A 25,609-nucleotide genomic window follows, 5' to 3' on the forward strand; every position below is an offset into this window, starting at 1 on the left:
GAAAACTAGGGACATTCTCCACTGAGGCTAGCCATTCGGCAGCAGCAAATCAGCTAGCATCTGCAAAACAATGGAGACTAGAGCTCCCTCTGGTTCCCACTGGAACCAGAGGTCTGGACCCCGAAAATTAGCATAATTTTCTGCTCCTGATAACTGGGGGAGGAAGCAGTTTCGTCCCCAATAGTGATGGTGTTGCTCTGGTCCTCACAGGTCCCTGAATCCCCGTCATCATGAACTGGAACTTGATTATCTCGGGGCTTGTTACGGTGGTGATCAAAGCTGCTGGCATGACCTTATTTCTGCTGCATTGTGAGTATCTGTGCGTTAAGTGCTCTTATTGTTTCACTCTACTCAGAATGCCAGGTTAAGTGCAAAGGTTCAGTGCCCAAGGCCATTGCCGTTTCACACTCAGTCAGACACAGGGGCCGGGTTAGTGGTCCTTGGAGATCAACAGCTCAGTGTGCAAAAAGGGTAGAACCTTACCTGTAGCTTTTGCATAATCTGAGCTAGAATATTTAACATGCCCTCTTATTGTTGCTATAATTAAAGAAAAACAAAATACTGTTCCAGTTCAATCAAATAAGGGTGTATGAATAGTTAACTATAAGGTCAAGCTTTAGGGGCTAGAGAGATGGCTCTGTGGTTAAGAGCACCACCTGTGCTTCTAAAGGTCCTGAGTTTAATTTCCAGTAACGACATGGTGGCTCACAACCATCTGTAATGAAACCTGGTGCCTTCTTCTGGCCTGCAGGTATACATGTGTTATGTATACAGTGTTCTGTCTGTATCTTTTTTAAAAAAATCAAGATTTAATCTTGATCTTTAAAAAAAAAAGATCAAGATTTTGAAGGGATCAGCTCCCCATTTTGGCAGCCATAACAGCTTGTCTGACCTTGTCTTAGTCACTAAGGTCAGATGCCTGCCCCTGTCAGCAGCCATAACAGCTGAACATGTGCTTGTCTGACCTTGTCCTAGTCACTAGAAAGTCAGATCCCTGCCTCATGGCAAGGAACCAATCAGAAGTTAGCTGGTGGCGCTATGCTTTACAGCTCTGGGTGTGCTTTACGGACAAGTGCACAGCAATGGCGTGCAGAGAATAGCAACCACCCTGGGAGGGCCTATGGGCCATAACAACCAATTGGCAATCAACACAGGGCAAGCCCTCCAAGCCTGGAGGCACACCAATCCTGAGCCTGTGCGTACCCCTAGACAATCCCCTTACGCTGCCCTACAAGATCGCTCGGTAGCTGGTTTGAGGTGTCTTTGCTAGCCATCTGCCATGGCAGGTGGGTGAAAGACCCGAGCTAACATGGGATTAGCTTGTTAAACAGCAATAAGGCCTCATGCTGTTTGCAGCAAGCTTTCGAATCCGCCTGGTGATTGGGGTGACCGCGGTCCTGGGCTGGGACCCCGGAGGCCTGAGTTTTCCGGGGGTCTAACAATTTAACTGAGGGGTGTGTGGTCTGTGTGTGTGTGCTCACACAAGTGTGTGTATACACAAATTCTTCTCAATAAATTCATTAGTAAAAGAAGCTTCATAACCAACGATTTAGCTCTGAAGCCGTAAGAGAAATGGAGTGGGGAGGAAATGTGAGTGAATGTCTGCAGTTGGGTTAGAGGTAATTTCCTTGTGAGCATCACTATCACGCCAGCAGGGAGGATGCAGGAGGAAGTAAGTGAAGACAAATGACAATACATACAGTCCTCCATGAGGCACAGAGCTGGGCACTTCCTCCTTTGGTCACCATTCTTTGCCATCCCCTGTGCCTCATTTGCCACCTCCATTTGCAGCCACACTAAGGCTGAGCCACCAGCTGATTTTCTTTGCAGTCCCACAGGTTTTTTACGAAAGTAATGATGGCTTCATCCCCACGGAGAGCTACGGAACCACTAATGTGCAGAATGGTAAATCTCCTAACTCCCAAGCTGAATTCTAACAGTCCCTAAGAAACTTGTAAACAAATGCTCCGCAAAGGTCCTTTTCTCCTTTGCAAGTGTGAAAATGAACAGAAAACTCATTTATACTGATTTTCTGGCACTGGGGATCAAACCCAGGACCTTGCTCAGTAAAAGCACTGAGCCACACCCCCCAGCCTCTGCATGAAATATATGGTCACCAGTGTTCTTCCTGGGCTTGAGAATCATTTGTTCGGGACTACTGTAATGTAATGTGCTATGAGTGTGTTTCATAGATTCTTACAAGAATGGTTATAAGGAAACCAAATTTCTAGACAGATTTGTTGATACATGCCTTCAATTCCAACATTCAGTGGGCAGAAGCAGGCAGATCTCTGAGTTCTAAACCAGTCTGGTCTACAGAGAGAGTTCCAGGACAGCAAGAACTATACCGAAAAACCCTGTCTTGAAAAACCAAAAGAAAGAAAAGAAACCAAATTTTAGCATTAGGAGATGGTTCAGTTGGGAAAGTATCTGTTCCTCAAGTATGAGAGCCTGAGCTTGCATCTCCAGCACACATGTGGGAGCCAAATGTTGCAGTTATATCTGTAACCCCAGGTCAGGTGGATGGAGACAGAGATGGGTGGATCCATGCCACTAATTGGCCAGCCAGCCTAGCTGAACTAATAAACTCCAGGTTCAGAAAGAGACCCTGTCTTGATAAATGAGGTGGACAACATTTGAAGAAGGCACCCAATGTCAACGTCTGACCTCCTCACAAATGCACTCACAACTACATACACACTCTCACACATGTACACACACACACACCCAACACACACACACACACACACACACACACACACACACACACACACACACACACAAGAATTCATGTTCCACAAAAAAAGAAAGAAACTGGCATCTTTTTGTGTGCCAAAAGTTACGCTAGAACAACACTAGGGGAAGAATAAAGTTGTAAGTAATCAAGCCTCATGTATAAAAACAAAAGGCTCAATTCCAGATGTTTCATACACAGAGGACATGATGCTTCTAATCCTGCCTCTCTTTTTTTGAAGACTTATTAATGTTTATGTGTATGAATGTTTTTGCTTTCATGTATGTAGGTGCACCATGTGCAAGTGATGCCAATGAATGCCAGCAAAGGACCCCATATCTCCGGGAACTGCAGGTGCAGGTGGTGTGTACCAGCTTGTATGTAGGTGCTGGGAACTGTGCCACCTCTGTAGCTGCAAGCTCACTGTTCTTGCAGCTTTCTGTAAGAACTCTGTCACTGCCTTTTAGGATATCAATTACTAGTGACATCTTTAGGACCAAAAGAAGTCATTTCTAATTCAAATAAAACAGTCTACTACAATATTACAAAGTCTCTGAGCGAGGGAGTGTATTAAAAGGTGAATGCTTATGTCTGTTGCATCCATATTGTTTAAAGTACCAACTTCATATCTGGGTAAATGAAAGTAGTTTTAACCATAACCAACAGGTAACCAGGGTCCCTGAAGGGAGGTCTCAGTAGCCTATGGAGCCATCGTAGCTGTCTGCTCAGTCAGTGCTCCCAGAAAAAAAAAAAAAGATCCTGTTGGGGGCCCATCAATTATTTCCAATTTTAAAAAGTTCTATGCTTAGAGAAATCTCTAGAAGATTACCTACTTCTTTATCTCCTATAACTCCCTGAATCCTGGATCTTGTAGTAGGTCACAATCCTTACAGCTGAGGAAATCCTAATGAGAAAAGCACTCAAAGCTGCTTCTTACAGAGGCTTTGCACACCAGAAATAAACGCAACAGCAAAAACTGCTGTGTGGAGCCTGAGTAACGTGCTCCCAACAGTTCTCAGGGATAACCGTGTAAAACATGTATATAATACATATATATATATATATATATATATATATATATATATATATATATCGTGTATGTAATGAGCCTGCCCTGGATGCTAGCCTCCGCTATTCCCCCGTCTTGTTCTTTCTTGTCTCCTAAGCATTTCACGTCTACTACCATAATGGGAGAAGCGGAGTATAAGATAGGATGTAGATGCCAAGCATAATGGATTATGGTGACGCTTCGACAGAAGCTTCAGAGAGAGAAAATTCCTGGCAATTCTAGTTCAGAGTGGCCAAAGCATCACTTTCAGGCCCTGCTTCTTCCCTCCGCCCTTACTTCCCACACCATCCTTTCCCAAATCGCTTCAGCCTGCCCCAAACTGGGCATCTTCATCAAGGAAGATGGTTTTCCTTTCCACTTCTGAACCATCTAGAACATCAGGGATGCTTTAGAAACAAAAGAGTCAGAACTCGACAGCCCACACCCTAACGACTGTTGTGTTCATTGTATAGTAACCACCAGGCTTTCTTTTCATTTCAGTCTCACAGATCTTTGGGAGGAATAATGACAGCGTCATGCCTACACGGAGCTATGGTACAGGTACAGTACATGGTCCCTGCTTTCTCCCACACCCTCGGTACTCACGAGTTGGATTCTTTTTGTTTTGTCACTGTTGTTGCGGTTGTTGTTTGAGACAGGATTTCTCCATGTAACCCTGGCTGTCCTGGAACTCAGTGGTGGCTCATGTCGGTAGGATTTGCTGATGGAAGTAGAGGCAGGAGGATCACGAGTTCAAGGCCAGCCTGGGCCACACGAGCTGGATTCTTACAGACTTTTCTCTTTCTTGGGGGACTTGGGCTTAAGGGGGGCAGACAAACAGACTAGATAGAATTCGTTCCTGAATTGGAAATAATCTGGATCAGTAGTAACAAAGAAGCGCATGTCCCATCATCTTATGAGTCAGTTCCGGGTTCCCACTCCAGACCACTAAATGGCTTGTATTCATTTGTCACTGCCTCTGCTCCTTCCTCCCCCAATCTCGCCAGCCTGTCCCAAAGACTGGGATTTTCATCGAGGGAGGTGCTTCTTCTTCTCCACCTCCGAAGCATCCTGGGAAAACAGCAGGGGTGACTGTGTCTCAAGAGGATCCACACTGGCGATTGCTGACACAGCAGAGAAACTGGTAAAAGCACCGGGATGGTCTAATAACATAGTCCGCCCTAGGCCAGCTGCAGTTGGTGGCGTCTCCGGGAAAATGTGAAGCGGGGGTAGGACGATGGTGAGAAGTAGACACGTGTCTAGATGAGGGGTTCACAGTCCTTGTTCTAACCCTGAGATTGGGGGTTCTTCTTTTCCATCTAAGCTAGAAATTCAGATGCTGTTGTCTTCCCCATAAACTGCAACGCCAGGCTTGTATCTTAAAGACTAGGACATTTAAAGTACAAGGATTGATCAAAGACTTAATGCATGTAAAAGTGGTCTAAGGACCAGGAAGATTGCCCAGTGGGTAAAGTCATGTGCTATAAAGCCTGATGACCTGAGTTCAATCCCTGGGAGCCCACGTGGTTCCAGAAGCTCCCAGAAGTTGTCCTCTAATTCCAAAAGTGCCACATGTTTGCTCACACATACCCATAAGCTCACAAAAACAGAGACACTAAAGTGAGTGAATGAACGTTAAATGTAACAGACATTTAAATGACTAAAATGTTGCAGAATACTTTGTGAGATGCTAATGTATATAGTAACGGAGGAAGATATGAAGTCCTCAAGTTATTAATGTATCATCTCAGTGTGCATAAGAAAATATGTTAATATAATTAGTAATGTGAACCACAAAGAATCGGATAAGAGTTTGCAGTTTGCCTTTGAGATGATGAGTGTAGACTAATAATACATAACAGTGTTGTGTACCGTATTCCTTTTCCTTACAATTTTGCCAGGAGACACATTATTGTGCATATTTTATGCATTGCAATAAGGAAATTACAGCAAACAAAAGTAATGGTGTGTGTGTGTGTGTGTGTGTGTGTGTGTGTGTGTGTGTGTGTGTGTTTATGTGGGAACATGTGCCACCCCAGGCATGAAAAAGTCAGAGAACAAACCTTGTTTGAGACAAGGTGACTTGTTATTCTCCACTGCATAGCAAGGTTGGCTGCTCCCCTCCCCACTCTCCCAGGGATCCTCCTGTTTCTGCCTCTCATCTTGCCATACGAGTGCTAGAAATACAGATGATCTCTACATCATGCTCGTGGGTTCTGGGGATCTGACCCCAAATAGTCTCACTTACCCAGCAAATGCTTCACCAACTGATACAGCTCCTCAGTCAAAACAAAAATTATTTGACCAAGATCATATACTTAAACAATAGAACGTTGAATTCATCAATTTTTAGATCATACTTAATTTATTTATTTATTTATTTATTTATTTATTATTTACTTAGTTGTGTCTCCTTCAAATTAGCCTTGGTTGGGGGCTAGGTGCTATGCTTTATACTATTCATGTTTTCCTCCCCCAAACCATCCTGTGATGGGGTAGGATTTTTCTAGAGGGCCATCCCTGAACAGATGACCAAGATCAGAGGTCAGGATCCCACAAATTCTCTAGGGTGAAGCCTCCAAGTGGAAAAGCAAGATGTTTGGGGGTAGAAAATTTGAAGCAGAAGAGGGCAGAGCCTGGGGAGAGAAAACAGGTGGTGAAGAGAAGAAGAGACTGAGAAGAAACTGGCCCCTCTGTTTCCTCTTCACCATTTAAGTTTCGGTGCACCCAGTTCTCACTGTTACTCTCCAGCATATTGACCACAGAAAAAGATAACGACATTGATGGTTTGCTGATAACCCTCAACAGATTTTTTTTTCACTTGATTAAACTTAAGTGGGAATGTAAATTTTTCTGGAATTTTGAAAATCCTACAAGGAGAGGCATGCCAGATATAAAACATGTGCATGAAATGAGCTGTTTTTGACGGTGGTGCCCTCCTTCCCCAATACTGACAACACCAGGCCGTTTATCAGTAACGTAAATTCTTCATCATCTACATTAGATCTTCTGAACCAGGGCCCAGCAGTCTGTGTTAGGTCCCGCTGCCCATGAGATCTTACCTCCTACCAAGTTTCAGAATGTCTCTAGAATTAATGACTAGTGCCAATGACAGCCAGGGTCTATTCCCCGAGAGGCTTCCTGGTTCCCAGAACCAGGTCAACCATTGACCACCAGCTCAGCACTGAAGAACCCACTGATGAGCTGCTGCTTTCTTAACTTCTAGAAGTATCTTCAGGACATAGCTGGTGCTGAGAAGTACTTTGTTGCTTTGAGACGTCAGTCTGGAGAAAGAAAGTGGCGCTGGATCAACAACTCTGTGTTCAGTGGCAAGTATGTGAACACCCTGCATTTCCCTAGGGATTTTTGCATAAGAAGACTAAAACTGAGAGTCATGCTGAGACCGCTTAAAGGCCTAGACTGAACTCTGTTCCGCTTTTCTAGTTGCTTCCAAACCATTTCTTGTCTATTTAACCTTTTTATTATAGGAAATATCAAACATTTTACATAACATAAAACTAAAAGAGAGAATATCATTCATATAATAAATTATCTACTTCAAACTGACAGACACACATATGACATTTCATAGGTCATTAAACTATGTATCATATCATTTCTCCAGATATAGGTCCTATATTTAAAGAAAGTGTATTATAGACCTATTATAGACCTATATCCTATCTGTCCCTTAAAGTTGATCTGTACCTAACTCTCAAGATCTGTCTTCCGGACATCAGTCCATGCAGGCAACCTTTGGAGGAGGCTGTAATATTTCCAGTTTTCATATGGAAATTCTGTGTCAGAGTTGGAGCAACTCAGGTCCCCAGCCTGCAACTGATTTCCTTACGGCGGGGGGGGGGGGGAGGGGGGAAATTACTATGTACTCACTGTCTCCTAAACACCAGGGACTATGCTGTGCTAAGTACCTGCATGGATTATCTCTCTGTATTCACCAGGATGCTATAGAGAAAACTTTCATTACTCCCAAGTAGTTGAATCAGGTGTGAGAAAGGTTAGAGATACATTGAATTTCTCGTAGCAACAGGGTAGAGCTCCAGTTTGATTCCACAATCCCTTGAGCCCAAATGTCTTGCAACTTTTTCATGAAATGAGACTCTACAGTCAGACCAAAAGGATCTGAATGACAGAAAGGAAGTGGAAGCTTGCCTCCACTGAGTTTTTCCTAGAGCCAGCTCACGTTCAATAAAGGGTGAAAAATCCCTTTCCTCCTTCCTTGGGCTTTCCTGTTATAAACATGTAATCAATACTGAAATATCATTTCAGGGGGGTGTGACAATGCCCTCAAAAGGAGTTAGACCTAGATTCTTGGAATCCATCAGTGTTCACAAAAGAGTTGAGAGGAAGACATGGGTGCAGGGCTGAACTGGAGATGTATTGAGAAGAGGGGGTCTAAGTTGGGAAGAAAAACCCAGTATGGGGGAGGAGGGTATGTAGTTGCCTGAATCTGCATCTCCTCCATGCAGAGCTCCCATGCAGAGCTCACCTCACTAACAGACAGAGACAACACTGAAACCAGGAGCCTTAACCATGATTTCTCTTTTCATTTAGTGTTACGAATGAGAATCAGAATTTCCATTGCGTCACTATAGGCCTGACAAAGACATTTGACGCTGCATCCTGTGACATCAGCTATCGCTGGATCTGTGAGAAGAGTCCCAAGTGATCATGAGGCTCTACAACGAGAGCAAATTTGTGTCTGCAGAGACAGCAAAAGAGATTAGTTACAACTAAAATTAGTTCAGAAAATAGAGACCGTCAAAGATTGTGGCCATCTTCCATGGGTTGCTGGTGGAGCTCCTCAGTAAATCCTCAGGGTCAATATGTTATTTCCTTTCACAAAGATCATCACACAACAGGAGAACTCTTGTCCTAGTCCAGGACAAGAGTTCTATTGGGGATCTATTCCCAATAGTCTATTCCCCAAGACCACATTTCCTGTAAGAGGGGACTGGATTCTAGTCACCCCAAGAAGACAGGGCCAGTTTTCTGGAGAAGAAATTGATATGGAAATGAAATCTGTTTCTGTAGAGTTGAGCATTTGGACTCATCACTGGGGCTTTGCCTGCAGACAGCATCCATTTCACTCTTAGAGTGCATGCCCATACTACTGAGAAGAAACTGCAAACGGAACAGAGATGAGCATTGTTAGAAGGCGGTTTGGGGAGAAGATAAACTCAGCGTCACGACCTCCCCTTCCTCCATCTGAACTGAGACCAAGGCTCTTGGGAGGAGTGCTACAGCTCAACGTGGAGCTGAAAGAACATTGTGGGAATGAAGGAAGTTTTGTATAGGACAGACAGAAAGAAAAGAGGAGAGGAACGGAAGGGAAGAGAAAGGGAGAGGAGAGGGAAAAGGAGGAAAGAAAAGAAGGTGGGCAGGAGAGACAGGGAGAGGGGGTGATTGAAAAAAACAGCTAAAATTTTTCATGGTTTGGGATAAAATTCTAATGTGACATACACCACTGCTTTTCATTAGAGAATAAAGAGCAAAACGGGGACAAATGGAAGTCATGAGAGGTGAAGCAGGGAGTTTGATCACAATGAAAGAAAGGAAAGAGTGAAGTAAAAATAAAAAAGGCTCAGGCTTCCTTACTGCTCTCTGTGTTCACAAGAAGACAGATAGCAGCTTCATAGGTGCCCAAAGTCATCAGAGAAAAGAGATGCATTGGTTAAGTAACAAGAAGCCTGCAGCACACGAGAGAAGACAAAACCACCCAGCAATTAACACAGTATTTACATCTGATAGTGATATGTACATGTGCCACTAGTCAAAATAAATGGTAAATTCTATTGTTATGATACTGTTATTTTTCTAATTTCTAGAGTCATTGTCAATAGTGCGCTGACAGAGTCATAACTTCAATGAGATAATACACCAGCTATTAAAACCTGCTTGAAGAAGGTCATCCAAAGTAATGAGGTGCATGTTGGGATTATGTTTTTACCCTGTGGAGCTACAAGTTCTCTGATGGTCTTAATACATAGATGTCGAAGAGAGGGAAGGGGTCGAGTCTATGGCAGAGAAGAAGCAGCTGGACTCTAACCTGAGATAAGCCCCACAGGTCAGACAACAGAAAGGAAATCTTGATCCTTTTTGAGAAAAGAGAACTTCCATTGCCACACTTCCTGTCTTAGGACAGAACAGTTGCAGACGATTGAGAACGGGAAATGAGGACATCTGGTGATTTCTGTGGTTAAAGTCTGAATTTCCCACAAGACGAGGAGTTACTCCTGCACAGGTTCTTAAAGAAGCTTAGGCAGGGGCTGCCATGAGAAAGAGACTATTAAGGGACTCTGGGTGTTGCTTCACCTACTGGGGAGGGGCTCATGAAGGGTAGACAAGTGTGGCCTTCACTGGGGAGCAGTGATAGGGTTTTATTTTTTAATGGATTTAGTAAGCTGTATAGGTTGGAATTTTGACTTTGCTTCTAATATACTTTTCCCTACACACTTCTTTAAAATCTGACACAGTATATCTATAGTTCTTGCAGCTTTGTGGGGATGTAAGCAACATGTCATAAAGTGTATTCATTTGAAATGTACAACTCAATAGGTTTGGCACACTCACAGCAGTTTGCAGCCATCACCTCAGAAGGAAATCCTGTACACACTACCCTCTCACTGCATCAACTTGGCATTGCCCTCAGTCTTTGGAGCCACTTGTCTAGTTCCTGCCTCTACCAATCTCCTTATTGTGGGTTTCATGTGGATAGAATCATACAATGTATGGCTTTTTCTTACTAGCTTCCTCCACTTAGAATAAGGTTTTCAATATTCACCCATGATGGGGGAAGTCTTCTGCACATGCTTCTCTTATTGGTTGATGAATAAAACAGTTGGCCAATAGGGAAGCAAGATGGGTGGGACTAGGAGACAAGGAGGATTCTGGGAAGTGTAGTAAGAGAAGCTGCCATGTGATCCCAGGAGGCATTCTCGGTAAGATAAGACCATGTAGAAATAAATACATGTATTAGTAGTGTTAGACCCCCGAAAACTCAAGTATCCGGGGTCCCAGGCCACATTCGCGGTCACCCCAATCACCAGGCGGATTCGAGAGCTTGCTGCAAACTGCACGAGGCTTTATTGTAATTTAACGAGCTAACCCCATGTTAGCTTGGGTCTTTCATCCACCCGCCATGGCGGATGGCCAGAAAAGACGGCTCCTAGGGGCTCCGGAAAGATCTTATAGGGCAGCATAAGGGGAGTGTCTAGGGGTACGCACAGGCTCATGATTGGTGTGCCTCCAGGCTTTCCGGGCTTGCCCTGTGTTGATTGGTCAACTGGTTATTATGGCCCATAGGCCCTCCCAGGGTGGTTACTATGCTCTGTATGTCATTGCTGTGTGCTTGTCCATAAAGCACACCCAGGGTCATAAAGCATAGCACCACCAGCTAACTTCTGATTGTTTCCTTATCACGAGGCAGGCATCTGACTTTCTAGTTTCTAGGACAAGGTCATAGAAGCACGTGTTCGGCCATTATGGCTGCCAAAAGGGAAGCTGGTTCCTTCATTCCCCCATTTTCTTTTTTGGAAATTCCAATCATGGAATTGCTGTCTCTCTAGCATCCCCATCAGGGAGTGATAGATATTGTCATCCCCATGCAAGGGAGTTCCTTTTGACTTAGCATTTTAACCAGGGAAAATGGGCACCGAAATTCTTTTCCAAACTGCTTCCTGCGGACTTTGGGACAAAGTTAGGGACCCCAGAAGGTTGAAAAGCTAGTCAAAAGCAAAAAGGAATTTAGGCAATGGGGAATTCATCAGGGGCTTCTGTTGCAGAAGGGGTGTCCATATCAGCTGGACTGGTTCACATCCACAGCAAGTCCAGGGCTCGCAGTCTACTTAGAACAGCCTGTAGTCAGCAACTGATACTCAGATGTCTGCCAGAAGCAGAAACCTGTTTATGACATGTTTAAACTAGGAACAGAGGTTAAAACTTATTTACTGAAGCCCACAGTGAAGAAAAAGCAGATATTTGGATATCTGTTTAAACAGTAGGAACATATTTATAACTTTAAGTCCCAGCAAAAACTACAGATTTGGGCTATAAGCATGTACATTTTTCTTCTGTCCAGAGAGCCAGGTATGGATTGGACAGAGGTGCCTTTGGCCTGATGAAAAGCCCTTTAAGTTTGTACTTAAATGACAACCAAAACAAATCTAAAAACTTTGAGCTCGTGCCTGAACAAATAGGTAGTCACTACTTTATCAGCTAACACACTGACTAGTCTATAGTGGATCTGACTGCCTGATGCTGTCAAGCTGACAACCAGTAATATTTCAGAGATCTGAGAAGGGTATATTTTATCCGAATCTACTAAAAAGTGACAGAAGCCAGTTAGAATCCAGTCCATACACAGTTATCCATACCCAAGTTTCTCCATTACCGCTGGAGGCAGCTGTCTCAAAGACCAGCAATCTTCGCCAGGCCTATACTGTGAGAGTTTTTTTTTTTTCTCTCTGTGGAAGAGGGACATGGAAAAGACCGACCTTGTTTTGTCTAGGCAAAGGGTGTGTAATCAATTTTCCAGTGTCCAGCAGCTTTGTCCACAGTCTCGGCCAGGTCCTGGCAGGCGGCAGGTATCACATCTGAGTATCTCGCTCACTGGTCCAGGTGCAGGAACTGGGGTGCCTCATAATCTTTGGAGACTTTGGGTCACTGTCAGGATCTGGCACTCTGACATTATAAACTTTAAAGATAACAATTTAAATGCCATATTCTGAAGATCTCTGAAGCATTAGAGGTCTGTTTGTCTGTCTTGGTTACTTGCCCTAAGCACACAAGAAGCACACAGGTGGCTAGGTAAGGTCTCATTTCTGTAATTAATTTTTAGTCTGACTGTAACTGGTTTTAACTTAGTAAAATATTTGGAACTTAGCACAGCTGAACTTAAAACTGCATAGAGCTACCTTATATTCCTTAAACAGTAGCTTAACTTCTTTCTGAGACAGGGTTTTTCTGTGACTTTGGAGCCTGTCCTGGAATTCGATCTGCCGGACCAGGAAGGCCTTGAACTCATAAAGATCCACACGCTTCTGCCTCCCCAGTGCTGGGATTAAAGCCACCAACGCCCTGAGCTTAAAGGTGTGTGTCACCAACATCCTAAACTTAACTTCTAAAAATATAAACTGTAGCATCTTATAATAGATCAGCATCTTTCATAAAACAAGAACTTTACATTGTCAGGCTTTGCTTAAAAATAATTCTAAATTGAAGCTCTTTAAGTACAAACATTAATAAAAACAAACATTAATAAAAAATAAATAAAAAAATAAAAAAAACAAACATTAAAAAAACTGGTTTTAAAAAGAAATTTAAATTCCCTTAAGGTCTTTCTGTAATATATAGAAGCATTAACATTTTAAATCTTAACTGAAAAACTTGTTTCTAAGATGGAACCTCTAATTTCCATGCGGTCACCTTTAGTCAAGATGGCGGTCTAAGTATCCTTTTTTTCAACTTCAGCAAAATGGCTACCAGTCAGCCATGTGACCAGTTGGCCATGTGGCTGGCTACCAGGAAACAGAACATTTTAAAACAAGTATACATGAATTACTTGAGAAATAAACAGGACTTTTTAAAACAGAATTAGCTTAATATGGTTAAAATTTTAACTTATATTACTATTTTTAAAATTTACTATTTGTAGACATGAGAAACCATAACAGTTTACAATTCACATTTTTCTCTGACTTGTAACAACTTTTCTCTGACCTTTAACGACTTGCTTTAACCCTCTATAACTTTCTGTAACAATCTTTTCTTTGCCTCTGACCTTTTACGACTTGCTTTAACTCTCTATAACCTTTTAGTTTATTTCTCTGACTTTCTTAGACATTCTTAGATAAATTTCCTTTTTTTCTTTCCCTCTTTACTACTTAAGTCTCCTACATTTTTTCTCATTTCTCAGTCAATATAAAAATTTTATCAAAGTCCCTTTTACAGTTCTTAATAACTTTAAGGCCTTTTTTTTTTTTTTTTTTTAAGAAGTTCGGATCAGGCCAGATAAGTTCATACATCCCAGCTCCATGTGCTCAAGGCAGAGAGACCTGGGGTGAGGGTGCTGCTGGTAACCCCAGATCCTTGGCCAATCCAGGGGTGGGAAAAAGACCCCTGCGGGCCCCCCTGCATACCATGTGTGTGGAGCACAGAAAGCCAGGTAGCAGATGGCGGCCTTGCAGCCATGTTCCCTCAGACCAGGGAAACACCCGCAACGGCACACCCAGGGTCATAAAGCACACCCAGGGGCGTAAAGCATAGCGCCACCAGCTAACTTCTGATTGGTTCCTTGTCACGAAACAGGCATCTGACTTTCTAGTGACTAACTTCTGATTGATTCCTTGTCACAAGGCAGGCATCTGACTTTCTAGTTTCTAGGACAAGGTCATAGAAGCACATGTTCGGCCATTATGGCTGCCAAAAGGGAAGCTGGTTCCTTCAGTAGTTATGGGTTAATACTTAAGACAGAGCCAGCCAATAAGCTTTATAATTAATAAAGTGTCTGGTGTGTTATTTGGAGGCTCTGGGTTGGCTTCGGAACCTGGCAGGAACACGGTAACATAATGGCACCTATGATGTGGGAATTAGATCTTCCACTTATAATCTCACAAAAACTTAAAAAGGGATTTTTAGAAACAAAAGAACAGAGGCAAGCACGACTTCTTGGTAGCAACATTTTCTTGGGTGAGCTCTGTTTCCCAGTCATTGAGCAGTTTCCTAATTCCCATAGCGGTGAAAAAAGCTATGCACAGCCCTTTTAACAATGTTGTTTAGCACATCAAGACTCATATGGCCAAACAAACAATAGAGATTTACAATAAAGACAGATTCAGACAAAGGAACCCTCTAAAGGGTTTACAATATGTTTAAAAATATATATAGGCTTGGGAGAAAATAAAATAAAATGGCCGGGCAATGGTGGCACATGCCTTTAATCCCAGCACTCTAGAGACAAGAGACAAGTGGATTTCTATAATTTAAGGCCAGCCTGGTGTACAGAATAAATTTCAAGAAAGGCAAAAATAAACAAAATAACCCTGTCTCATAAAAGAAAAAATAATAAAGAAATCGAGTTATAATAATCAATATATTTGAGGGCTCTGAGGTGGCTGCGGAACCAGGCAGGAACACTGTAACACACCCACCTGTTTCAGCATGTAACTGCTCTAGTCTGGATCTGGAATATTCCCCATGTGGCTGTGACAATGGCTCATTCCCTAGGATTGTGACATTGGGAAGTGGTAGAAGCTTGAAGAGGTTCTGAAACATTTAAAGACTCCTAGAATGCATTCATGGCCTTGAGAGTGTGCCCTCTATGGGGCATATACAATCCTCAGCCCTTTCTTCTTCCCTTTTGCTCCCAAGCCAAGAGTGGTTTTCCTCCATTGCATGCTTCTAGCATGATGTGTGGCCTAGCCACAGGAGCAACAGCAATGAAGCCAACTGACTGCAGACTGAAATCTCCAAAACCTTTTGATAAGTTGTTTATCTCAGGTATTGGTTGCAGTAGTGTGAAGCTTGTTATCACAACCTGTGTTTCATTCCTTTATCAACTGAGTGATATCTCAGCTTTTCCATTTGTCAGCTACTAAACGTATTACAAACATTCACTTCTCAAGTATATAACTAGGAGTGTGATTGACAGTTCATGTAGTCATATGATATGTTATTTAAAGAACTTTCATTTTTCAAAAGCTATTGAACAACCACACCTTCCTGTCAGTAATGTATATGGGCTCTAATATTTTCACATCCTTGCCGACATATGCTGTTATCCATCTACCTTGCCTTATGTTTCCCGTAGCGATTTTGGGTTGTATTTGATTACCATTTTCCATCATCTGATGAAGAATTAGAAGTATCTTTCATGTACATATCACACATTTCAATTAAAGATTTAAGGGAAGAATGGGGTCACATCAATACACACCTGATCCTCTTAATATTGTTGCATTCTCAGCTTTTATGTTAAGATCTAGAAATATCTCCATGATTGTGTTTTTATGCCATGCTGAAGATGAAACTCTTTGTACATGCTAAGCTACCATTCTGCCAATAAGCTACAACTTCCTTGTTTTATCTTGTTTAGTAAATTTTATATAAATAACATATATAAATAAAAACATCACACACAAAATTAACCAGACCCAAAATCTGTACAGTTTAATGAATGTATATATACTTAGGTTTGGCATTTGAAATGAAAGCCACCTCTTCTTCAGCTCTATGCACTGCACCCCTCAGTCCATGGCCATGTAAAGCCCAGGTCCTTTCTCATTCTAGATCGCAGAACATAGCTCCTCTGGGGGCAGCCATAAGATCTGGGTGATAATGTAAGAATACTTCCTTATCCAGGTCTCCCTCTAACACCTCAAGAAAGTTTTCCAATTAGAAAGGTGATGGCTAGGTCTCAGGTAGTTCCTATGTCTACGAATGAGCTCAGGCTAGACTATGGGGGGATTTCTGGTGTTAGATAAAAGCCAGCATTCCTCAGGGACTTGTAAAACTGACTCCCATCTGCCTAAAGGAGTCATTTCCCTTTGCCTTTTGCAGAAGAGACCTATGGCTACCCGTGGTTGCTTATAGATCCCATGCTGGCCTCCAGGGTCCCTCAATCTCTATTCACAAGTAATTGTCCTTCAAAGTCCACACTAGTCTCCCGGCCCTTCCCTCCCCTGAACTACTCATCCTCTTCATAATCCACATGGTTTGTTGACCCCAAGCACTCTCTCTAGCGTAGGCTATCTGCTGCTCTCTTGCCATCCCTACTATGCCCTCCTTGCTCTTCACCAGCCCTGGCAATGTCCAGTCTGTCTTCTTTTGTCTCTGCTCTGGACTCTTCAAGATGCCTCTGTGTATTTTCTCTCTCTTATTCATAATAAAATCCATCCCCTCATAATGAAGCAGTCATCTCAACAGTTTCTTTACTGTGTCCCCTTTCATACTGTGACGGTGGTTTTAAAATGTCCTATCAAAAGCAGGGCAGAAACACAAATGAACTCTCAGGGACTGTGACAGTATGCGGAAGACCTATAGAAGTTCAAGCCAAAACAAACAAAAAAAAAAAAAAAAAAAAAAAAAAAACCAGCCTGAAGAAGGGAAAACGAGCGCAAACTCCCACTCCTACCAGGGAAGCTATTTGCAATTGATAGTTGCTAGGAGAGGGAAAATTAATTTTCTTCAAAGGAGTGACACTTGGTGTATCAACCATAATCCACAGCAGGTCCCATCCTCAGGAGTAGATGATTAACACAAATGTGACTCAGTGGCTTCTAATGAAATTTTAATTTGGGTATTTGTTTCCTTTTAAAGAGAGAAAAAGAATATGACGTTGGAAGGGTAGGGAACGGGGGAATCTGGGAGAAAAAGAATATGACAAAAAAATATAGTCACAACGCAAAGTCTCTGAACTCAGATGATTTGATAATGTAGGGATTATGGTGCAGCTCAGAGACGTTCCTCTCGCTTTATCCCAGCAAGCGTGGTATGCGTGTGGTCATGTCCATGCCTCAGGACAAGGCTAGCTCTTGAATAACTGGTAGCAGCACTTCACTCCATCCCGAAGGGCCTCTATGACTTTGTCATTACGGAGTGTGAAGATGAAGGGGTTGAGGAAGGGCGTTAGGATTGAAATCATCACAGAAACTACCCTATTGTAATCAGCTGCCTGGGTTTGCTTGGGTTTCACATAGAGGAACAAGCAGCAGCCGTAGCCAATCACAACACAGGTGAAGTGGGAGGCACAGGTGGAGAAGGCTTTCTTCCGGCCAGAGGCTGAGGAGATCTTGAGGATGGTGGAGACGATATAGGTGTAGGAGACAATTGTAGGGATCAGAGAACCAAAAAGAACGAAAACAGCCATTAAAAAGAGGATAAACTCTATGAAAACAGTATCATCGCAGGATAATTTGAGCAACTGCCCTCGGTCACAGAAGAAATTGTCCACCACATTTGATTTGCAGTAGGTAAGGTGAAATGTGGCATAAACTGGCCAGATTTGATAAAGGAACCCAAATACCCAAGATGCAATTACCACAGAGTTGCAGGTTTGACTGTTCATGATGACATTGTACCTCAAAGGGTTGCAGACAGCCACATAACGGTCCACAGCCATCACTGCAAGCAATGAAAACTCCGTGGTCCCCAGGGCAAGTTGCAGAAAGAGTTGTGCAACACATCCAGCCAGAGATACTGCCTGCATCCCAGGGAGCAGCAGCCCCCAAAGCATCACAGGAACAATAACGGTTGTCAGCAGGATCTCCAGGATGGAGAGGTGGACAAGAAAGAAATACATGGGGGACTGCAGGCGTTTATCAGCACAGACGATTGCAATGATGACTGTGTTCCCCACGAGAGATACTAAGTAGAAGAAGCAAAAGGTAGCGAAAAGGATGCGGCGTAGTTTTTCAGAGCCAGGGAAACCAACAAGATAAAATTGAGTGGCGCTGGTGTAATTCCCCAACATTGAGTTCTGAGTCCTTGTTCCTTGTGAAATCTAGAGCAATGGAGAGACAGGAGGAGGACAGTGCTTCTCACCTCAGAGCGCTGAAGACATGACCAGGTTCAAGAAACATTCCCCTTGTGCTCCTTAACTCCACAACATAGCTATTCTTTCTATCCAAAGTTGTTGTTAGCTATTTAAGGGATGACATATGTATGAATTCATATATGTGTCAGTAAGTTCACATGGATGAGTGCTAATCATCAATACTGCACCATATACACCATAAACAGGGAAACTTACCCAGTATAACACATACCTTTGTCTCTCTCACTGTGCTAGAAATCCTCTCCACTCTGCTGTGGTCAGCATTGCATTGCTTCCCTGACCACGGTCTGCTAGTTTATATTTAAGACCTCGTCTCTACCCATTGTGCCCCATCTTGCAAACTCCTATAGCATTTCAATGAGTCTAAGTGCTCCTGTCCAGTCCCACAGAGCTGGGGCTCCTTGCATCCTTTACATCCTCCAAACACAGGCTCCATTTGCATTATGTTCATTTGACGGTCTTCACCTTTCTACGTGCATGAATCACAGAGTGACAGGGAAGTAGAATCTACACAGGATACTGTGGGAAGACATGGCCTCCCCTGGACTAAAGCCTTGCATCTCCCTGACTCTGGGGCTTGCTTCCCAAGTAGCTTACCCTCTTTGTTTGTTGTTGTTGTTACGATGAAAGGTATCCTCACCTCTTACCTCAGTGAATGCGATTCCCGCAAACAAGGAAGAGTACAGAAGGAGTGACAGGGCTCAAACTTTAATCTTCAATTTCCATCTGTCCCACAAAGTGTCCACCTGGACCAGAAAGCGAGAAAATAACTTTGGAGAGCAGACAGCATCTGCTCCATCCCTTGGGTTTCGAGCTCTACTTTCCATGGAGACAGGACCTCAAACGACCATTAAGCTCCTATATCCAACCTGCCATGGGCTCAGTCTCACCAAGCAGCTTGGGAAATGCCACATCAACTCAACTGTGACTGTCTGTTTTCTCCAAGGTCCTGGGAGAAAGGGAAAGCACCAGAAAACACCAGTGGATCATCACAAGTTCCTTCTGTCCCCTCATTCAGGTCCCTGCACAGATGTGTCCTCCCCACCTTTCATTTAGAGAGACCTCATGCTCTCTACCCTCCACCGGGCTGGACATTTCTTACCATTGCACTTATTGGAATCTCAACCCATACTTTTGCATGCTTACTAATGTAGCCACAAAACCCCACATTGAATTAAAACTTCCACAGTTCATTCTTCATTTTTCTCTTTCTAGTGCTGCCAGAGCTTCCTCCCACCCGAACAGTTTAATGACATAATGATTTTTTTAATGAGTATGCCAATGAATAGAGGTAGAGAAATGGGAACTGAACAGAGTACAGCACGACTTGTAGACCTGTCGGTCCTAGGGATCTACAGAACAGCAGGCAGATCTAGGAAGAATGGAATAAGAGGGAAGCAGGATTCAGGAGCAAGCTTAGTGCCCACCCTGCATAGAGCCCGATGGATGTGCTCTCTGCTAAGGAGGAAGATGTGACTCCCGGCTAGCCTTTCCCAGTCTCTTTTCAGTATGCCTGTGTCCTTAGAAGGTGATGAGCCAAGCATTTCCCTGATGGTGTTTTACCATTTTGCAGCTCATAGGCAGGAAGCCCTGGAAGACACCTCCAGACCAGGGGGAATTCAACTAGGACATCCATTGCCTCTGCAGGGATCACCCAGTCAGGCAAGCTCCCAGCTAGTCCAGACCTAAGGCCAGGAGGCAGAGTCAGCAGCTGCTTTCCACTGTTCATACTGTCCACCCAGAGAAGCTTAGGGAAACATCCAGAAATTGTAGTGGTGAGGATCCTTCATTTGTCTTCTGTTCTCATATTCTCTTCTTTCTCTCCTGTCCCCAAGGATAGTCAGCTACCCTCTAAGGAACAATTTCTGAAAGTTCAAAGATTCCCTAGGGATGTTAGCAAAGAAAAGTTGAACAGAACTTTTACCCTTCTCTCTGGAGACTAATCAATGTTCAGATCACTGAAAAGTTGTTTAGTCCACAAACTTGAAGCTTCTCTCTTTGGTAAATTAATCCCCACGTCACCTTTTCTCGGGTTCTAAGCTATGAGCAAACAACCCAGGCTGTGAAGGACAGGTATGCACCTATTTAGCTCAACAGAGCCTAGCACACTCTCAGACTAGTGTGAGAGTGCTCGCTCCACTGACCCCAATGTGAATACCAAACCAGAAGTCACAAAATGAAATGCCAAGAATTGTCTCTGGGTCTCCAAGTTTTTATGAAGCCACTTTCCCAGCTGATCTCTGTGCCCCTCCTGTCAGATCTACTCTGCCTAAAGTTACGTGAAGTATGGTAAGAAAAAACAAACAGGGAAGAACTGCCCCCTGTATTAGCATCATAATCTGTTGATGTCACAGGTCACTGAGTCTCTCAACGCATGTGCGTACTTTCCAATGGAGGCCTCTGTGCTCAGCCGTGCATTTTTGTGAGTCTTTGCATACTATGCCTCTCTGCCTTGCCTGAATTGGGGAGTAAAACATAAAAGAACCAATATTTGGAAGCAACAACAACAAAAAAAATCCTATATAAAAAATGAAGATGGCTTCCTTCCCCCTCCACCACGTCCTGATCCCTACTGAGGTGAGTGTACCCTCAGCTCCTGCGCTACTCCTACCCAACATCTCCTTCACCCCGGAGCTCTCTGGGCCTGCGCCTGCATAGAGTGGACGCACCTAGACAGGGAGGAGCTCCCTGAGTCTGGAAACACCTCACTCTTCCTTCCCCGTTCTGACACTCCCCTAACCCCTACCAAGTGAGGAGACTACCAGGAGAGGCAAGACAATCCAGAGCTGCAGACATTGAAGTCTTGGCCAACACACACCACCTGGTGACAAGAGGAGATAGAGAGACTCCAAACTGCACCCACAGGAAGAAGGGATGGGAAGAAGATAGAATCAGAAAATAGCAACAGAAAGGCCAATCTGACACTACCAGAATCTAGGGACTCCACACCAGCAAGAATTGAAAAGCCCAACGCAGAGGATGAAGAAGAGATGGACCTCGAAAATTATCTGAGGAAGATAATAGAGACCTTTAAAGAGGAAACAAGAAAATCCCTTAAAGAAATAGAAGAAAAAAACAAGCAAAAATTTACATGAAATGGAGGAAAAGACAAATCAGAAAATTCAAGAAATAAATCTCTTAAAGAATCTAAAGAAAGCCAAGAAAAAACAACCAAACAAGTGAAGGAAGCACTCGAAACAGTTCAAGGCATGAAAGCTGAAATAGAAACAATATAGAAAACACAGAATGAGAAGATGCTGGAAATAGAAAGGCTGGATAAACGATCAGGAACTAAAAATGTGAGTATAACCAATAGAATTCAAGAGATGGAAGAGAGAATCTCAGTTGTTGAAGACTTGCTAGAGGATATACATTCATCAACCAAAGAAAACCTCAAGTCCAACAAATCCCTAAACCAAAATATCCAGGAAATATGGGACACCAAGAAAAGGCCAAACCTAAGAATAATAGGTATAGAAGAACGTGAAGAAATACATGCAGAAAACATATTCAACAAAATCATAGAAAAAAATGTCCCAACCTACAGAAGGATATGCCTATGAAAGTACAAGAAGCTTACAGAACACCAAACAGACTGGACCACAAAAAGAAGTCCCATCGACACATAATAATCAAAACAAAAAACCTACAGAATGAAGAGAAAATATTAACAGCAGCAAAGCAAAAAGGCCAAGTAACATATAAAGGCAGACCTATTAGAATCACACCTGACTTCTCAATGGAAACTTTGAAAACCAGAAGGTCCTGGAAGATATCCTACAAACACTAAGGGAGCATATTTGCCAACGGAGACTACTGTACCCAGCAAAACTTTCAATCACTATAGATTGGGAAAACAAGATATTCCATGACAAAACCAGACTTAAACAATACATATCCACAAATCCAGCACTACAGAAAGTTCTGGAAGGAAAACTCCAACCCAATGAAGATAACTACACGCACAAAATCATAGGCAATAGATAATCCAATTTTACCAAACACAAAAAGAAACAGGAGGGTGAAATCCACACACAATGACACCACCAACAATAAATCCAAAACAAACAAGAATCAACAATCAATGGACATTAATATCCCTCAATGTCAGTGGTCTTAACCTATAAAAAGATACAGGCTAATAGAATGGATATGAAGGCAGAATCCATCCTTCTGCTGTATACAGGAAACACACCTCAACTTCAAAGACAGGCGTTACCTCAGAATAAAGGGTTGGGAAAAGAGTTTCCAGTCAAATGGGCCCAAGAAACAAGCTGGTGTACCAATCCTAATATCTAAGAAATCACACTTCAAACTAAAATCAATCAAAAGAGATGAAGATGAAGTCTCAATCCTGAACATCTATGCCCCAAATACGAAGGCACCCACATTTGTAAAAGAAACATTACTAAAGCTCAAACCACACAAAAAACCACACACACTTATAGTAGGAGACTTCAACATCCCACTTTCACCACTAGACAGGACCAGCAGACAGAAACTTGACAAAGAAACAAAGGATCTAACAGAAGTTATGACCCAACTGGGTTTAACAGATATCTATAGAACATTGCATCCAAACACAAAAGAATATACCTTCTTCTCAGCGTCACATGGCACCTTCTCTAAAATTGACCACATAGTTGGCAACAAATCAAACCTCCACATATACAAAGAAATTGAAATAACCCCTGTATCTTATCAGACCACCATGCTTTAAGATTAGACTTCAACAGCAATACAAATTACAGAAAACCTACAAACTCATGGAAATTGAATAATACCCAATTGCACCATTCCTGGGTTGAGGAAAAAATAAAAAAAGACATTACAGACTTCCTAGAATTCAATGAGAATGTAGACACGACATACCCAAACCTATGGGATACTCTGAAAGCAGTGCTAAGAGGAAAGTTCATAGCACTAAGTGCTCACATGAAGAAACTGGAGAATAGTCACACTAGAGAATTGACAGAACAACTGAAAGCTTTAGAGCAAAAAGAAGCAAACTCACGATGGAGGAGTAGACACCAGGAAATAATCAAACTGAGGGCTGAAATAAATAAAGTAGAAACTAGGAAAACATTACAAAGAATCAATGAAACAAAGACTTGTTTCTATGAGAAAATCAACAAGATAGACAAACCTCTATCCAAACTAACCAAAAGGCAGAGAGAGAGCACGCTAATTAACAAAATCAGAAAAGAAAAGGGGGATATAACAAGAGACACTGAGGAAATCCAGAGAATCATCAGGTCATACTTTGAAAACCTGTACTCCACAAAATTAGAAAATCTAAAGGAAATGGACAATTTTCTGGATATGTATCACCAAAATTAAACCAAGAACAGATAAGCAGTTTAAATCAACCTATAAACCCTAATGAAATAGAAGCAGTCATCAAAAGCCTCCCAACCAAAAACAGCCCAGAGCCAGATGGCTTCACTGCAGAATTCTACCAGAAATTCAAACAAGAGCTAATACCAGTACTCCTCAAACTGTTCCACACAATAGAAGCAAAGGGACATTGCCAAACTCTTTTTACAAGGCTACAATCACTTTGCTACCCAATCCACACAAAGATGCAACTAGAAAAGAGAAATAGAGACCAATATCCCTCATGAACATCGATGCAAAAATACTCAACAAAATATTGGCAAATCAGGCCAGGCGTTGGTGGCACACGTCTTTAATCCCAGCACTCGGGAGGCAGAAGCTGGTGAATCTCTGTGAGTTCGAGGCCAGCCTGGTCTCCAGAGCAAGTGCCAGGATAGGCTCCAAAGCTACACAGAGAAACCTTGTCTCAAAAAAACATATATATTATATATATATATATATATATATAATATATGTGTGTGTGTGTGTGTGTGTGTGTGTGTGTGTGTGTGTGTGTGTGTGTGTGTTTATTTGCCTATATATATGCAAATTGAATCCAAGAACACATCAGAAAAATCATCCACTATGATCAAGTAGGCCTCATCCCAGGGATGCAAGGATGGTTCAACATACAAAAATCCATCAATGTAATCCACCATATATGCAAACTGAAAAAGAAAAACCACATGATCATCTCACTAGATGCTGGAAAGGTCTTTGTCAAAATCCAACATCTCTTTATGATAAAGATCTCGGAGAAAACAGTAATAACAGGAACATATCTAAACATGATAAAAGAAATATACACCAAACCAACAGCCAACATCAAACTAAATGGAGAGAAACTCAAAGCGATTCCTCTAAAATCAGGAACAAGACAAGGCTATCCACTCTCTCCATATCTCTTCAATATTGTACTTGAAGTTCTAGCTAGAGCAATAAGACAAGAACAGGGGATCAAAGGGATACAAATTGGAAAGGAAGAAGTCAAATTTTCACTATTTGCAGATGATAGTCTACATAAGTGACCCAAAAGACTCTACCAGGGAACTCCTACAGCTGATAAACACCTTCAGCAAAGTAGCAGGATACAAAATTAACTCAAAAAAAAAATCAGTAGCCCTACTATATACAGATGAAAAATCCAAAGATATCAGAGAGAAAGAAATCAGAGAAACTTCACCCTTCACGATATCCACAAGCAACCTAAAATATCTTGGGGTAACACTAACCAAAGAAGTGAAAGACCTATACAGTAAGAACTTTGAGTCTTTAAAGAAAGAATTTAAAGAAGATACCAGAAAATGGAAAGATCTCCCATGCTCTTGGATAGGTAGAATCAACATAGTAAAAATGGCAATCTTGCCAAAAGCAATCTACAGATTCAATGAATCCCAATCAAAATCCCAATACAGTTCTTCACAGACCTTGAAAGAACAATACTCAACTTTATATGGAAAAATAAAAAAACCCAGGATAGCCAAAACAACTCTTCTGGAGGCATCACCATCCCTGACTTCAAGCTCTATTATAGAACCATAGTTCTGAAAGCAGCTTGGTATTGGCACAAAAATAGACAGATAGCCGGGCGTGGTGGCACACGCCTTTAATCCCAGCACTGGGGAGGCAGAGGCAGGTGGATCTCTGTGAGTGAGAGGCCACCCTGGTCTCCAGAGCGAGTGCCAGGATAGGCTCCAAAGCCACAGTGAAACCCAGTCTCAGAAAAAAAAAAATAGACAGATAGACCAATGTAATCAAATTGAAAACCCTGATATTAACCCACACATGTATGAACACTGACTTTTGACAAAGAAGCTAAATCTATACAATGGAAAAAAGAAAGGATCTTCAACAAATGATGCTGGTACAACGATACACA

General features: G+C 42.4%; 2 protein-coding genes across 3 annotated transcripts; one reads left to right on the top strand and one right to left on the bottom strand.

Moving 5' to 3' along the window:
- Nucleotides 1-230: 230 nt before the first annotated feature.
- Clec5a (C-type lectin domain containing 5A) lies at nt 231-8,469 on the top strand. 2 transcript variants are annotated; one of them, XM_035450584.1, is made up of 6 exons: nt 231-309; nt 1,831-1,905; nt 4,284-4,343; nt 4,790-4,926; nt 7,009-7,115; nt 8,355-8,469. In XM_035450584.1, the coding sequence occupies exons 1-6, from the start codon at nt 231-233 to the stop codon at nt 8,467-8,469; spliced, it is 573 nt and encodes a 190-aa protein (XP_035306475.1). The 2 variants fall into 2 exon arrangements, with proteins under 2 accessions (XP_035306475.1, XP_035306476.1); XM_035450585.1 differs by lacking the exon at nt 4,284-4,343.
- An 8,856-nt stretch (nt 8,470-17,325) lies between these two features.
- Nucleotides 17,326-18,270, bottom strand: LOC100753836 (olfactory receptor 9A4). The gene has a single exon (XM_027389710.2). The coding sequence runs from the start codon at nt 18,268-18,270 to the stop codon at nt 17,326-17,328; it is 945 nt and encodes a 314-aa protein (XP_027245511.1).
- Nucleotides 18,271-25,609: the final 7,339 nt, after the last annotated feature.

This window comes from Cricetulus griseus (assembly GCF_003668045.3).
Source record: "Cricetulus griseus strain 17A/GY chromosome 1 unlocalized genomic scaffold, alternate assembly CriGri-PICRH-1.0 chr1_0, whole genome shotgun sequence".
Classification (NCBI taxonomy): domain Eukaryota; kingdom Metazoa; phylum Chordata; class Mammalia; order Rodentia; family Cricetidae; genus Cricetulus; species Cricetulus griseus.

Bases quoted from the DNA above. Each gene is read 5' to 3' on its own strand.
- LOC100753836 (XM_027389710.2), bottom strand. From the start codon at position 18,270: ATGTTGGGGAATTACACCAGCGCCACTCAATTTTATCTTGTTGGTTTC.
- Clec5a (XM_035450584.1), top strand. From the start codon at position 231: ATGAACTGGAACTTGATTATCTCGGGGCTTGTTACGGTGGTGATCAAA. The intron at 310-1,830 runs GTGAGTATCTGT...TTTTCTTTGCAG, and splicing joins GACCTTATTTCTGCTGCATT to TCCCACAGGTTTTTTACGAA. The intron at 7,116-8,354 runs GTATGTGAACAC...CTTTTCATTTAG, and splicing joins AACTCTGTGTTCAGTGGCAA to TGTTACGAATGAGAATCAGA.